Source organism: Ursus americanus, chromosome 18, assembly GCF_024610735.1.
Source record: "Ursus americanus isolate L20-20 chromosome 18, mUrsAme1.1.p, whole genome shotgun sequence".
Lineage (NCBI taxonomy): Eukaryota > Metazoa > Chordata > Mammalia > Carnivora > Ursidae > Ursus > Ursus americanus.
The window spans coordinates 20,658,337-20,671,988 of record NC_142144.1 but is presented as its reverse complement, the minus strand read 5'-3'; the positions used below and the strand labels follow the sequence as shown (position 1 = coordinate 20,671,988).

Genomic DNA, 13,652 nt, shown 5'->3' with positions numbered 1-13,652 from the left:
TCTTAGCATATTCACAGATGTTTGCATCCAGCACCACAGTTGTTTTTATAATGTTTTCATCACCTCAAAAAGAAACCCCATACCCATTAGCTGTGAACCCCATATCCCCCATCCACCTGTCTTCAGCTCCAAGCAACCTTTATTATGTTCTCTTAGTTTTTTGGGTTATCTTTTCACTTTTTTGATATAGTTTGAAACCCAAAGGTTTTAAATTTTGATGAAGTCAGTTTGTAGTTTTTTTTTCTTTTGTTGCTTGTGCTTCCATTGTCAAATCTAAGAATCTTTGTGAAAAAGATTTGCGATTCACTTTTTTTTTGAGGTTTTGTTTTTTTGTTTTGTTTTGTTTTGGTTTTTTTTTTTTTTTGGTTTTTTTTTTGAGAGAGAGGGAGTGGGGGAGCAGAGAGAGAGGAAGAGAGAGAATCTTTTTTTTTAAGATTTTATTTATTTGAGAGAGAGAGAGCATGAGTGGGAAAAGAGGGGCAGAGGACAAAGCAGACTCCCTGCTGAGCAGGGAGCCCAAGGCAGAGCTTGATTCCAGGACCCAAATTCATGACCGGAGCCGAAGGCAGCCGCTTAACTGACTGAGCCACACAGGGGCCCCGAGAGAGAATATTAAGCAGAATCCACACCCAGTGCAGAGCCTGACGTGGGACTCAATCTTACAACCCTGAGATCATGACCTGAGTCAAAATCAAAGGTCAGACACTTAACCAACTGAACTACTGAGGCACCCCAGAGGGTTTTTATTTTTAATTTATATTTTTAAAGACTTATTTATTTATTTTAGAGAACACAGTGGGGAGGGGTAGAGGGAGAGAGAAACTCGAGCAGGCTCCGTGCAGAGCATGAACCCAACATGGGGCTCCATTTACAACCCCAAGGTCACGACCTGAACCAAAACCAAGAGTCTGACATTTAACTGACTGCACTACCCAGTTGCCCCTATTTTTATTTTTTTAAGATTTTATTTTTAAAAATAATCTCTATACCCAACAGGGAGCTTGAACCAACCCTGCGATCAGAAGTCGCATGCTCTTCTGACTGAGCCAGCCTTGTGCCCCCCTTTTTTTTTTTTACAGTACAATTTTTATTAGTTTCTTTGAGTAATTATTTGTATAAGCAATGTTTTACACAAGATGAATATACATTTATCTTTGCTCTCCTAAAACAAAAGGTAGCATATTGTACATACTGTTCAGCACATTGCTTTTTTTTCTTCATGTGTCTTAGAACTCTATATTGATAAACAGAGAGATTGCTCAATTTTTGTATTTGATTGCTTAGATAGACCACAGTTGGCACTTAACCAGTGTCCTATTGGTAGACATTGGGTTGACACAGCCTTTTGCTATGAAAAACAATGCTGCAGTCCATAACCTTGAACATATGTGACTTCACGTGTGTGCATGTTTATCTGTAGGACAGATCCCTAGAAGTGGGATTGCTAGGTCAAAGGACATACACATTTGTTCCTTTGAAACATAATGCCGAACTTTCTTCCATAGATACTACATCAATTTACATTGCTATCAGCAACGTCTGAAATGGCCTGTTTCCCCACAGTCTTGAAAACAAAATGTCAATAAATTTCTGCATTTTGGAAAATCTTGGTGCCCCTTTTTTGACGGTTTTTAGATTTAGCTCTCACATTTAGGTCTCTGACCCATTTTGAGCTAATATTTGTAGATAGTGTGAAGTAGAAGCCCAACTTCATTTGTTTGCATGTGGATATCCAGGTATCCCAGCACCATTTAAGTAGACTGTTCTTTTCCCATTGAATGGTCTTGGCAACCTTGTTAAAGTTCAGTTGACCATAGATGTTTGGGTTTGTTAAACCCATAAATATATAGGTAAAGTTAATATAGAATTACCACATGACCCAGCATTTCCACTCCCATTTTCAAAAGAAAATACTCAAGTATGTATATATGCATGTTCATAGCAACACTATTCACAGTAGCCAAAAGTTGGAAATAATCCAGATGGCCATCAACAGATGAATCAATAAATTATTGGGGTGTGTGTGTGTATGTGTGTATGTGTGTAATGAAATGTTATTCAGCCATAAAAAGAATGAAGTACTGATTCATCATACAATGTGGATGAACCTTGAAAACTTAATAAGTGAAAGAAGCCTGACACAAAAGATGACATATTGTATGAATCCTTTCATATGAAACATTAGAATAGGTAAATTCATAGAGACAGAAAGCTGATTGGTGGTTGCCAGGGTCTAGAAGGAGGGGAACTGTTAATGTGTAGTGTGTACAGGGTTTCCTTTGGGAGGGAGATGGAAATGTTTTGGGACTAGATAGAGGTAGTGGTTGTACGATGGTGGTGGTAAATGCTACTGAATTGTTCACTTTAAAATGGTTAATTTTATGTCATGTGAATTTCACCTCAATTTTTAAAGTGCCTATTTTTTATTTTATTAAAAAATATTTAATCTCTATACCCAACATGGGGTTCGAACTCATGACCCCAAGATCAAGAGTTACACACTCCACCAACTGAGCCAGCTAAGTGCCCCAAAGTATACTTACACTGTTTTGTTTAGATTCACTAACCTGAAGGCTGGTAGGTGAGATTTAAGTTCTCTTCTAGCACCTTGATTTTGCTTTACCTCCCCCTTACCCACCCACCCCCCAATATAATTATATCACCATTTTTGCTTAAATCAATACTCTGTGTTTAGGGGCGCCTGGGTGGCTCAGCCGTTAAGCGTCTGCCTTAGGCTCAGGTCATGATCACAGAGTCCTGGGATCGAGCCCTGCATCGAGCTCCCTGATCAGCGGGAAACCTGCTTCTCCCTCTCACACTCCCCTTGCTTGTGTTCCCTCTCTCGCTGTCTCTCTCTGTCAAATAAATAAATAAAATCTTTAAAAAAAAAATCAATACTCTGTTTTAAATAATGGTGATTCTGGTGTAGTTTGCTGCTGAGTCGAATAGTATACTATTATGTTTCCTCTCAGAGAACTTTTCTTTTTCCTAGACATAAATAATTGTCCTGTTTTTTTCCCCACTAAAATAGGTATAAAGAAACTAAGCAGAATCTTCCTATACTCTTCCCACAACCTTCTGATCAATTTTCCAGTCTGCCAAATATGTCAGGTTACCTGTAGGTCTGATTTTTTCCTGGAGCCCTTTGTCTTGTTGTAATAGATAGATATGCTTCTTAAGCCTGCTGCACAGCTGTGATCCTAGAAATTTTTAACCGTCTCCTGCACTGAATCTCTTTATTTCCTGTGTTCCATGTTCTTTCTTGGTTTACATCCTCTTTTGGTGGCACACATTCTCCAGTAGCTTTATGAGAGAGGATACATTAGAGGTAGTATTTTGTGAGTATCTAAAACTACTTGTATTCTACAAACAACATTGTTTGGCTGGGTAGAGTTTTCTGGGTCGAGGCTAATTTTTCTTCAGAATTGTGAAGCCAAGGGGAGCCTGGGTGGCTCAGTCAGCTAAGCATCTGACTTGTGATTTCAGCTCAGGTCATGATCTCAGGGTTGTGGGATTGAGCCCCACATTGGTCTCCACACTAAGTGTGGAATCTGCTGGAATTTCTTCCCCTCTGCCTCCCCTTCTGCCCCTTCCCCTGCTCACATGCTCTCCCTCTCTCTCTAGTATAAACAAATAAATAGAATCTTAAAAAAAAAAAGAAAGAAAGAAAAGAATCATGAAGCCATTGCTTCATCTTCTAAGATTACCATTGAGAATTTTATACTATTGTTTTTCTTAATCTTTTGTATCTACCCCCCCCCCCTTTCTTTCCAAAAGCTTTGGAATCAGAATGCTCTCTTTCTCTGTAGAGGCTTGAAATTTCATGATGATACAAGGTGGTGTGGTCTTTTTTTTTTTTCTTCATTTTCCTGGGTACTTGATGGGCCCCTTGGGAATGTATCATATGTTATTTCTTTGGTAGTTCTCTCAGTTCCCACTTTCTGGAGAAGACATTTGATCTTTGATTCGATCTTTAACCATCTGTTTCTCTTATTGCATATGTCTTTATATAACCTTTTTACTTTGGGGAGATTGATTCACCTTCATTTTACCTACTATCTTTTTTAAATAGTAAGGAGAAACTATTTGTAAAGAGTATTATGGGGAGTGGTACATGGAGAGAGATTTTTGTAGTCGGGGGAGGGGGACGGTAGCAATGGAGAAGATTGAATTCTGTGACCAGAAGATCTGCAAGTGCCTCTTGCCTATTGTATTTTAATATTATCTCTCAGATTTTTAATTTGTAGGAGTTAACCATTGTGGTCACTGTTTCTTCTCTCTTACTGCCCTCTTTCCAGTCACTGGGTCCCATTTCATTCTTCTACTGCTTCTCTCTCTTCCTCTCATTCTCTTCCCCTACCCCTTTAAGTCATCTCCTCTGTTGCTCCCTCTTTCCTGTGCTTCTCTTCTTCCTCCTTTCTCTGGCGTTCTGTTCTTGATACATTGCTGTTATATCTTTTCGATAGGGATGTGAACTGTGGAATTTTTTATTTTTTGTTTACTTTGTTGTAGCTTTCTTCAGTTCCCGCCAAGTGGCTTTTATCTGTTTTTGTTTTTTTGTCTCCATTTGATGTCTATCCATCTTTATAGGCAGGTCTCCATAAAGCTGGTGGAAGCTGTGTATGTGTGACCATGGCTTGTGGACTGGTGGGTTTCACTGTAGGGTGACAGAACAGGGAGCCAGTTTTTCAGCCAAAGGGCACCCAGATGTCAGTGTTTGTAAGTTTCTGGAGGAGCTGTTCTGTTCCTGTAAAGAACAAAGATTTTCCAGTATTTTTTATGTAAATCAAAACTATCCCTTAGTTTATTATTTGTAAATTTAGGTATTTTAACATCACATTTCCATGGAATAATGCTCAGCTGTTTATTCATTAAAGGATTGGACTTGATTCTTTTCTATCCCTAAGCAATCTATAATGCTTTGTTACAACCCCTACATTAATTAAAGGTGATTAATTTAAAGGTGTTTAATATCTCAACATACATAAATACACTAACCCACACATTTTTTTTTCTACAAAGAGCCCATCTGTGTGTGGCCCAGTAGAAGTTTACTAATGCGCCAGACACATGTTATACCTGCTGGAGATATGATCTCTATATAAATTTGGCATCATATGGCTCAGAAAACTATAAATAAGAATGAGGGGCGCCTGGGTGGCTCAGTCGGTTAAGCATCCCACTCTTGATTTCAGCTCAGATCGTGATCTCAGGATCATGGGATCGAGCCCCAGGTTGGGCTCCATGCTCAGCACAGAGTCGGCTGGAGATTCTTTCCTTCTTCTTTACCCTCTGCCCCGTCCCCTGCTCACGTGTGCATGTTCTCTCCCTCTCTCTCAAATAAATAAATAAATAAAATCTTAAAAAAAAAAGATCAGAAACACCTGGCTTTGAATTGTAATGTGTCATATACAAGCCGTGTGACATTGGGTAAGTCAGAGTCCTCTGTGAGCCTCGGTTTCCTCATTAATTCCACCGTGTGCCTGACCCTGTACTAGCACTGGAATAAGAGTAGCAGATAAACTCCTTCCCCATGGAGCTTCTGTTCCTTTTATGTTGTTATAACTACAGTTCTGTTGTAATGCTCATGTCTTACATCCTGGCATTTCTGTGGTTAAAATACTGCTAAAATACTTTTGTTGTCCGTACGCTATGTTTTTAATAATTTCTTAAGAATATTATACGCATTTATACCTTTTGATTTTTCAGATCTGAACCTGAAATGCTAAAAGTTTAATGAACTATAATAGATGGGAAATTTAAGTATTTGTTCACTACAATTCATCTGAGGGCTATGTATCCTTTCATGTACTGTAACTAGTATATAAATGCTGCCTCTTCAGCTTTTTGGTATAATCTTTTGCTGATTGTTTTTACATTACCTCTCATATTATAAGATATTGTTAACTTCTAAGTCTAGGAATTGGGATTCCCAAGATACTGATAAAAAATATGGAATAGAAATCTGTGTGCTTCAGAGGTTTATAGAACTCAAGAAGATTCTTTTTATAATGCATGTTCTTGAAGTGGTATCTCCCTAAGGGCACTAATGGATGCTTTTCCTTCCCTCATTTTCTCATTTTAGGGAAACTAAAACCAACAATGGCATTCATGTCAGGAAAATTGAAGATTAAAGGAAACATGACCCTAGCAATCAGATTGGAGAAGCTAATGAATCAGATGAATGCCAGGCTGTGAAGGAAAAGGAAAAATAATGTCAATCACTAAGCTCAAAAAGTAAAAGAGATCAACAGTTAAAATCTGTTTGTTTTCTTCCCTTTTGTATTATAAGGATATGCAGGTTTGTTCCGGAAAAAATAGAATTTCTGTATCTATAAGACTTGAAATTGTAATTAAAACAGCTAGCTAATCAAACATAAGCTTCATTAAGTGGAATTCTAAGACAGTCTGCCTATCGAATTTTGTGAGTTTTGCCGTTGAGAGCTAGATTTCATTCACTGTGGGAAAGGTATGATGAGCAACTAATCAGGTTCAAGCAGTAAAATTAGCTCTTTTCAACACTTCTTCCCATATAAAAGGTGGTTAATCTGTTTTAAATTTTTCAGTTTGGGATTGTATGCTAATGAAACTTTAATGATATTTTAGATTTTTATATACCTGTTTTAAGGAAGATCTTCTACACTGCATTTTCACAGAAATCACATAAGCTGCCTTAATAAATACTGTTCGTGAAGACTAACGAAACAAAGATGGTTTTTCATTCTAACTAGCTTTCCAGGTGTAAGTTACCTATTACTAATGTAATTCCGCTAATGTAATTCAGTATTATCCTTTTGTTAAATGTGTAAAAATATCTTAAAATAAAACAATTTCTCCCCAGAAGGATGCACTCGGTCACAGAGTTTTAAAGAGAACGTCAGAGTAGATGGTTGTTAAACGCTGAATTGTAAACCTCCCAAACTCATTTGTTGAAATCCTAACACGCACACGCACACCCCTGTCTCCACACATACCTCAGACTTTCCTTATTTGGAGATAAGGCCTTGAAAGAAGTGATTAAGTTACAGTGAGGCTTTTAGGGGGGGCTCTAATCCAGTCTGACTGGGGTCCTTCTAAGAAGAGGAAATTTGGAGATGAACGACCAGGCATGTACACACAAAGGAATGACCATGTGAGGACCAGCGCGGGAAGGCAGTCATCAAGGAGAGAGGCCTCAGAAGAAACCCCATCTACCAAGACTCCTCTTCTCCAGAACTGGAAGATGTCTGTTGGTTTAGCCACCCAGTCTGTGGTATTTTGTCTTGGCAGCCCCTGCAAACTCCCTTTGTTTTCCTTTTTTTTTTTTTTTTTTTAAAGCTAAGGTTTAAAAAAAAGTCCTTTCCCTTCACTTTAATCAGTTAAAAATACTTGCTCAATGTAATTCTTTTACTTCTCATCTTCCATTCTCTAATATTACTGTGCTTAATTCTGGCATTTCCTAGAATCGTAATATTAGAAGCATTTAATGTCTATTTTACAAATGAGGAAACAGGATCAGAGAATGGGAAAAGACTAGCCCAAGGCCAAAATTAACAAAATCCCTATCCAACAAAAACCTCCCAGGACATTAGCCTTGAATAGAACCTGAAGACCTTACCTCTCCATCCGGGAAGCCCAGATGGATTGCCTTTGGGGTGACAGCCTCACAACTCCCTTTGCATCTGCCAGACATTCGGAGCTATGTGAAGATCCTGGTCAAGTCTTGCCAGCAGGCTTGTTTTCTACTGAAGCTTATTAAAGGGGTCTGTCTTTGCGTTCTCCAAATGGTCTCAAAGCTTTGGGAAAATAAAAAAAAAATATTGTGAGACAGGAATTCTGGTCACTAAAACATGAGCTTTCTTACTAAGAGGCTTTGGGATATTGGGGAAAAAATATTTGCATAGGGCCCTGGTTTCCATGTCTGGAATTGAGGGAATTGGATTAGGTCATCAGCCCCTTTGAGCTCATTATTACTAAGAAGTACCAAACAATTTGCAGTATCCTGTCAGAAATAAAGGTAGCCACATCTAGATTCCTGAAGCCTTCTCTTGCAACATCTCCCTGATACCCTAATGAATTCACATGTTCCCTTTCCATGGATCTTGCCCATTAACTGCACTGAAGTTGTAGAACTTCCCAGAAGTTTTGGTCATTTTGTGTCTTGGCCAGCAGCCAGTTGAGCCCTATTAATGAAATTAATTGGTATGGAGGGAAATCAAGGCCATGGATCTTGTTAGTGATTGAGTGAAGTTAGACATTATTTTTAAGAGGGTTTGTTGCTAGTAATCCTGTATTTCAACAAATCCACTTATGTAGTGCCTCTTAAATAAACTTCTTAAGTAGAAGGAAAAAAGTATTTTTCCCTCTCTATATCAAGTTTTCAGCTGGGGTCCTGTAAATTAGATTAACAAAAGAGAGCTTAACAAGAGAAGAAGAAATTGAAGTTTACTAACGTGCATTACCAATATACCTGGGAGTATTCAGACGTGAGTACCTCCACGGGGTGGTTAGAACTTGAGCTTATCTAACATCTTAACAAAAGAACAACAAATTTTTAGAGAAATAATACAAAAGAAAAGAACTCTGAGTTTCTAAAGTGGCAAATTGTGCAAAGGAAAATATATGGTATTAAGTTTAGTTTTAGAAGAAACTGCCAAACTGTCTTCCAAAGTGGCTGTACCATTTTGCATTCCCCCCAGCAATGAACTTGGGTTCCTCTCACTCCGCATCCTCTTCAGTATCTGGTACTGTCAGTGTTGTGGATTTTGACTATCCTAACAGGTGTGTAGTGGTATCTCCTTTTAGTTTGCAATGTTGAACATCTTTTCATATGTTTACTTGCCTCTGTATCTTCTTTAGTAAGGTGTCTGTTAAGGTTTTTGTTCCAGTTTTAAGTTAAGTTGTTTTCTTACTGTTGCATTTTAAGAGTACTTTGTATATTTTGGAAAACAATCCTTTATCATGTCTTTAGCAAATATTTTCTCCCAATCTGGGACTTGTTTTCTTATTCTTTTGACATTGCCTTTCCCAGAGCAGAAGTTTCTTTTTTTTTTTTTTTAATCTTTTCAAGTTTGTTTATTTTAAGTAATCTCTACCCAGTGTGGGGCTCGAACTCACAACCCCGACTGAGATCAAGAGTCGCATACTCTTCTGACTAAGCCAGCCAGGCGCCCTGAAGTTTTTCATTTTAATGAAGTCCAGCTTAGCAATCATTTCTTTCACGGATTGTGCCTTTGGTGTCGTATCTAGAAAGTCCTTGCCATACCCGAGGCCATCTAGGTTTTCTCCTGTCATTTTCTAGGAATTTTATAGTTTTGCATTTTTACATTTAGATCTGTGATCCATTTTGAGTTAATTTTTGTGAAAGGAGTTAAGTCTTTAGATTTTTTTTTTTTTTTTTTGACATGTGGATATCCAGTCCCAGCACCATTTGGATTTTTTTGTTTGTTTGGTGTTTTTTTTTTTTTTTTAATATTTCATTTGTTTATTTGACAGAGAGAGACAGCCAGCGAGAGAGGGAACACAAGCAGGGGGAGTGGGAGAGGAAGAAGCAGGCTCCTAGTGGAGAAGCCTGATGTGGGGCTCGATGCTAGAACGCTGGGATCACGCCCTGAGCTGAAGGCAGATGCTTAACGACTGGGCCACCCAGGTGCCAGCCAGGCGCCCCCCAGCACCATTTGTTGACAAGACTGTCTTCTCCTTTGTCAAAGATCAGTTGACCGTATTTATATGAGTCTATTTCTGGGTTCTTTATCCTGTTCTACTGATCTATTCGTTTATTCCTTCACCAATACCACACTGCTTGGTTCCTACCGCTATATAGTCTTGGGAGTCAGGAAATGTCAGTCCTCCAACTTTGTTCTCCGTCAATACTGAGTTGGCTATTCTGGGTCTTTTACCTCTTCATAGAAGCTTTAGAATCAGGGTCACCTGGCTGCCTCAGTTGGTGAAGCATGTGTCTCTTGATCTTGGGGTTGTGAGTTCAAGCCCCACATTGGATGTAGAGCTTACTTAAAATAAAAAATAAAAAGAAAACAAAAGTACAAGTATTTCTCAATTTAAAAAAATTTAGAATCAATTTGTTGATAGCCACAAAATAATTTGCTGGGATTTTTGATTGGCATTGCATTGAATCCATATATCAGTTTGGGATAAACTGATGTCTTGACAATATTGAGTCTTCTTATCAATGAATATGAACTATCTCTTCATTTATTAAGTTGTTCTATGATATCTTTCATAAGAGTTTTGTAGGTTTCCTCATATGGACCTTGTTAGATTTTGTTAGAGTTATACCTCACTATTTTGAGGGGTGCTAATATAAGTGGTTATGTGTTTTAAATTTCAAATTTCACTTCTTCATTACTGGTATTTGGAAAGTGATTGACTTTTGTATATTAACTTTATTTCCTACAACCTTTCTATAATTATTAGTTCCCAGGAGGGTTTTTGTTTTGTTTTGTTTTGTTTTTTGGGGGTTTGGTCAATTTTTTCAGGTTTTCTACAGAGACAATTCTGTCATCTGTGAACATGGTTTTAGTTTTTCCTTCCTTTTATTTCCTTTTGTGGTGTTATTGCATTAGCCGGGACTTCCAGTATGATGTTGAAAAGCATTAATGAGGGGACATCCTTGCCTTGTTCATGATCTTAGTGAGAAAGTTTCTAGCTGTAGGGTTTTTGCAGATATTCCTCATCAAGTTGAGGAAGTTCCCTCTATTCCTAGTTTACTGAGAGATTTTGTCATGAGTAGGTGTTAGAGTCTGTCAAATGCTTTTTCTGCATCTATTGATATGATCTTCTTCAGCCTGTCGATGTGGTAGATTATTATTTTCAAATGTTGAACCAGCCTTGCATACCTGAAATAAATCCCATATGGTTGTTTTTATATAAATGTTCATGCCCCCCCCCATTTCATATGTTGAAATCCTAACCCCCAAGACAATGGTAGTAGGAGGTGGGCCCTTCAAGAGGTGATTAGGTCATGAGGGTGGGGCCCTTGTGATTGGGATTAGTGCCCTTAATAGACCCCAGAGAGCTAGCTGGTCCCTTCTACCATGTGAGGACACAGTGAGAAGGTGCCATCTATGGACCAGAAATCAAGTTCTTACCATATGCTGACTGTGTGCCTTGGTCTTGGACTTCCTAGTCTCCAGAACTATGGGAAATAGCTACCCAGTCTCTGGTACAGAGGGTCCCTGATTTAATGATGGTCCAACTTAAAATTTTTCAACGTTATGATGGTGTGAAAGTGCTAGACATTCACTAGAAAGACTTTGAAATTTGAATTTTAATGACTTCCTGGGTTAGTGATGTGTGGTATGATACTCTCTCATGATGCTGGTCAGTGGCAGTTAGCCACAGCTCCCAGTCAGCCACTTGGCCATAAGGGTAAACAACGGATACAATTAAAAACCATTTTGTACCCATATAACCATTCTGTTTTTCACTTTCAGTATAATATTCAATAAACTACATGAAATATTCAACACTCTATTATATAATAGGCTTTGTGTTAGATGATCTTGCCCAACTGTAGGCTAATGTAAGTGTTCTGAGCGTGTTTAACATAGGCCAGGCTAAGCTAGGGTGTTTGGTAGGTTATGTGTATTAAATGTATTTTTAACTTATGATCTTTTCAATTTACAATGGGTTTATTGGGACAACCCCATGGAAAGCTGAGGAAGATCTCTGTTTGGTTATGGCAGCCTGAACAGGCTATGACAGTTGTGGCATATAGTTATTTTTATATGTTGTTGGATTCAATCTACTAATATTTTGTTGAGGATTTTTGTATCGATGTTTATGAGAGATACTGGTCTGTAATTTTTTTGTAATGTCTTTGTCTGGTTTTGGATTAGGGTAATGCTGGCTTCGTAGAATGAATTGGGAATATTCTGTTTCTGTCTTCTGAAAGGGACTAGAGACAACTGGTATAGTTTCTTCATTTAAATGTTTGTTAGAATTCACCAGCGAGGCGCGCCTGGGTGGCTCAGTCAGTTGAGCATCTGCCTTCAGCTCAGGTCATGATCTCAAGGTCCTGATCCAGTCCTGCATCAGGCTCCCAGATCAGCGGGGACTCTGCTTCTTCCTCTCCGTCTGCCTCCCCCTTGCCCGGCTCTCATGCTCTCTCTCTCACTCTCACTCTTGCTCTCTCTCACTCTCACTCTCCCTCTCTCTCAAGTAAATAAAATCTTTTTTAAAAAATGAAGGCTCTTTAAAGAAGATTTGCTGTTTTTCTTGCAGGCAGATGGGACATGGAAAGATCATCTTGATCCTCCTGGTCAGTGAAATAGTTCAGGGTGTTTTAGGCATTGTTAGTGCTGTTTCTGATTTGCTTTTACTCTCAGGGTATAGTTCTTCAAGAGTCTCAACTGAGAGCCCTTGTGTACCAGGGCCCCTCCTTCCTGTTTAATTCTTTCTAGCACTATGAGACAGCTAAGTGTTACTGCTTAGTTTTTGTTTTTTTGGGTTTTTTTGTCTTAGCAGTTGGTTTCCTGGCTTCTTGCCCCTTGCATGTACAGATTAGGAAATATCAAATGCTTTGAGGATAAATGGTATGTAGAGCGATTGGCTTCTCTTGCTGTGATTACCTTTCCTCTGGGATCTTGGGTTTTCAAGTCCTAGCTGTCCTGATAGATTGGCCTCCAAATTTTGTATCTGTAGCCCAATCAGACTGTCAACAATTCTAGGATTTTCTCACTGTTCGGTTTCTATATTCCTTGACACAAATCAACAATGCCCTAAGAAAGAAAAGTGGTTGAGAATGTAAGATTCACTTCAATGTATTTCCCTTTTTGCTGAGCTCTTGGACTCTCAAGCCTTGGTTGCTCTAGAATAGCCTTAAACAAACTTTGTTGTTTTGTTTGTTTTAAATACAACTTTTACAATTCCAGTTCTTAGTGGGAGAGGTGGTTTATTCAACAAGGTACCCCATCATAGCTGGAAGCCTGCATCATTAAAGAAATTCATCATGATGGATATATCCTTTAAATGAGATTGCATTTTTAAAAAGTTATTTGTGGGAAAAAAAACACTATAAAATTTATCCTCTTAACCACCTTTAAGTATACAGGTCAGAGGTGTTAACTATATTCACATTGTTGTGTGACAGATCTCTACAACTTTTTCATTGTGCCAAACTAGAATTCCATACTCATGAAACAGCTCCCCATGTTCCCCCTCCTCCCGTTCCTGGAAACCACCATAATACTTTGTTTCCATGATTTTGACAACTCTAGGTATTTCATGTAAGTGGAATCATATAATAGTATTCCAATAGTCCTTTTGTGACTGGTTTACTTTACTCAGCAGAATGTCCTCAAGGTTCATCTATGTTGTGGCATCTGACAGGATTTCTTGCTTTAATAAAGAAATATAAGATTTCTTTAAGTCTAAATAAAATTCTATTGTATGTATATGCCATATTTTGTGTATCCACTCATCCATCTATGGACATTTGGGCAGTTTCACCTCTTGGCCATTGTGAATATGCTGCAGTGAACATGGATGTGCAAATATCTCTTCAAGTTCCTGCTTTAATTGCTAGATATATACCCAGAGGTGGGATTTCTGGATCATAATATTATTTTTTGAAGAACCCCTGTACTGTTTTCTATAGTGACTGCACCATTTACATTTCCACCAGCTGTGCTTAAGTTTCCCATTTCTCCACA

The 13,652-nt window shown here is 38.4% G+C and overlaps 1 protein-coding gene across 1 annotated transcript in view; it reads left to right on the top strand.

The window, feature by feature from the left end:
- HSDL2 (hydroxysteroid dehydrogenase like 2) overlaps positions 1 to 6,843 on the top strand; it is a 52,471-nt gene extending 45,628 nt beyond the window's left edge. Inside the window, exon 11 of the mRNA XM_045814818.2 lies at positions 6,086 to 6,843. Coding sequence (XP_045670774.1) covers positions 6,086 to 6,198 — 113 coding nt within the window. The 3' untranslated portion in view covers positions 6,199 to 6,843. The remainder of the gene's footprint in view (positions 1 to 6,085) is intronic.
- The last annotated feature ends 6,809 nt before the right edge of the window (positions 6,844 to 13,652 follow it).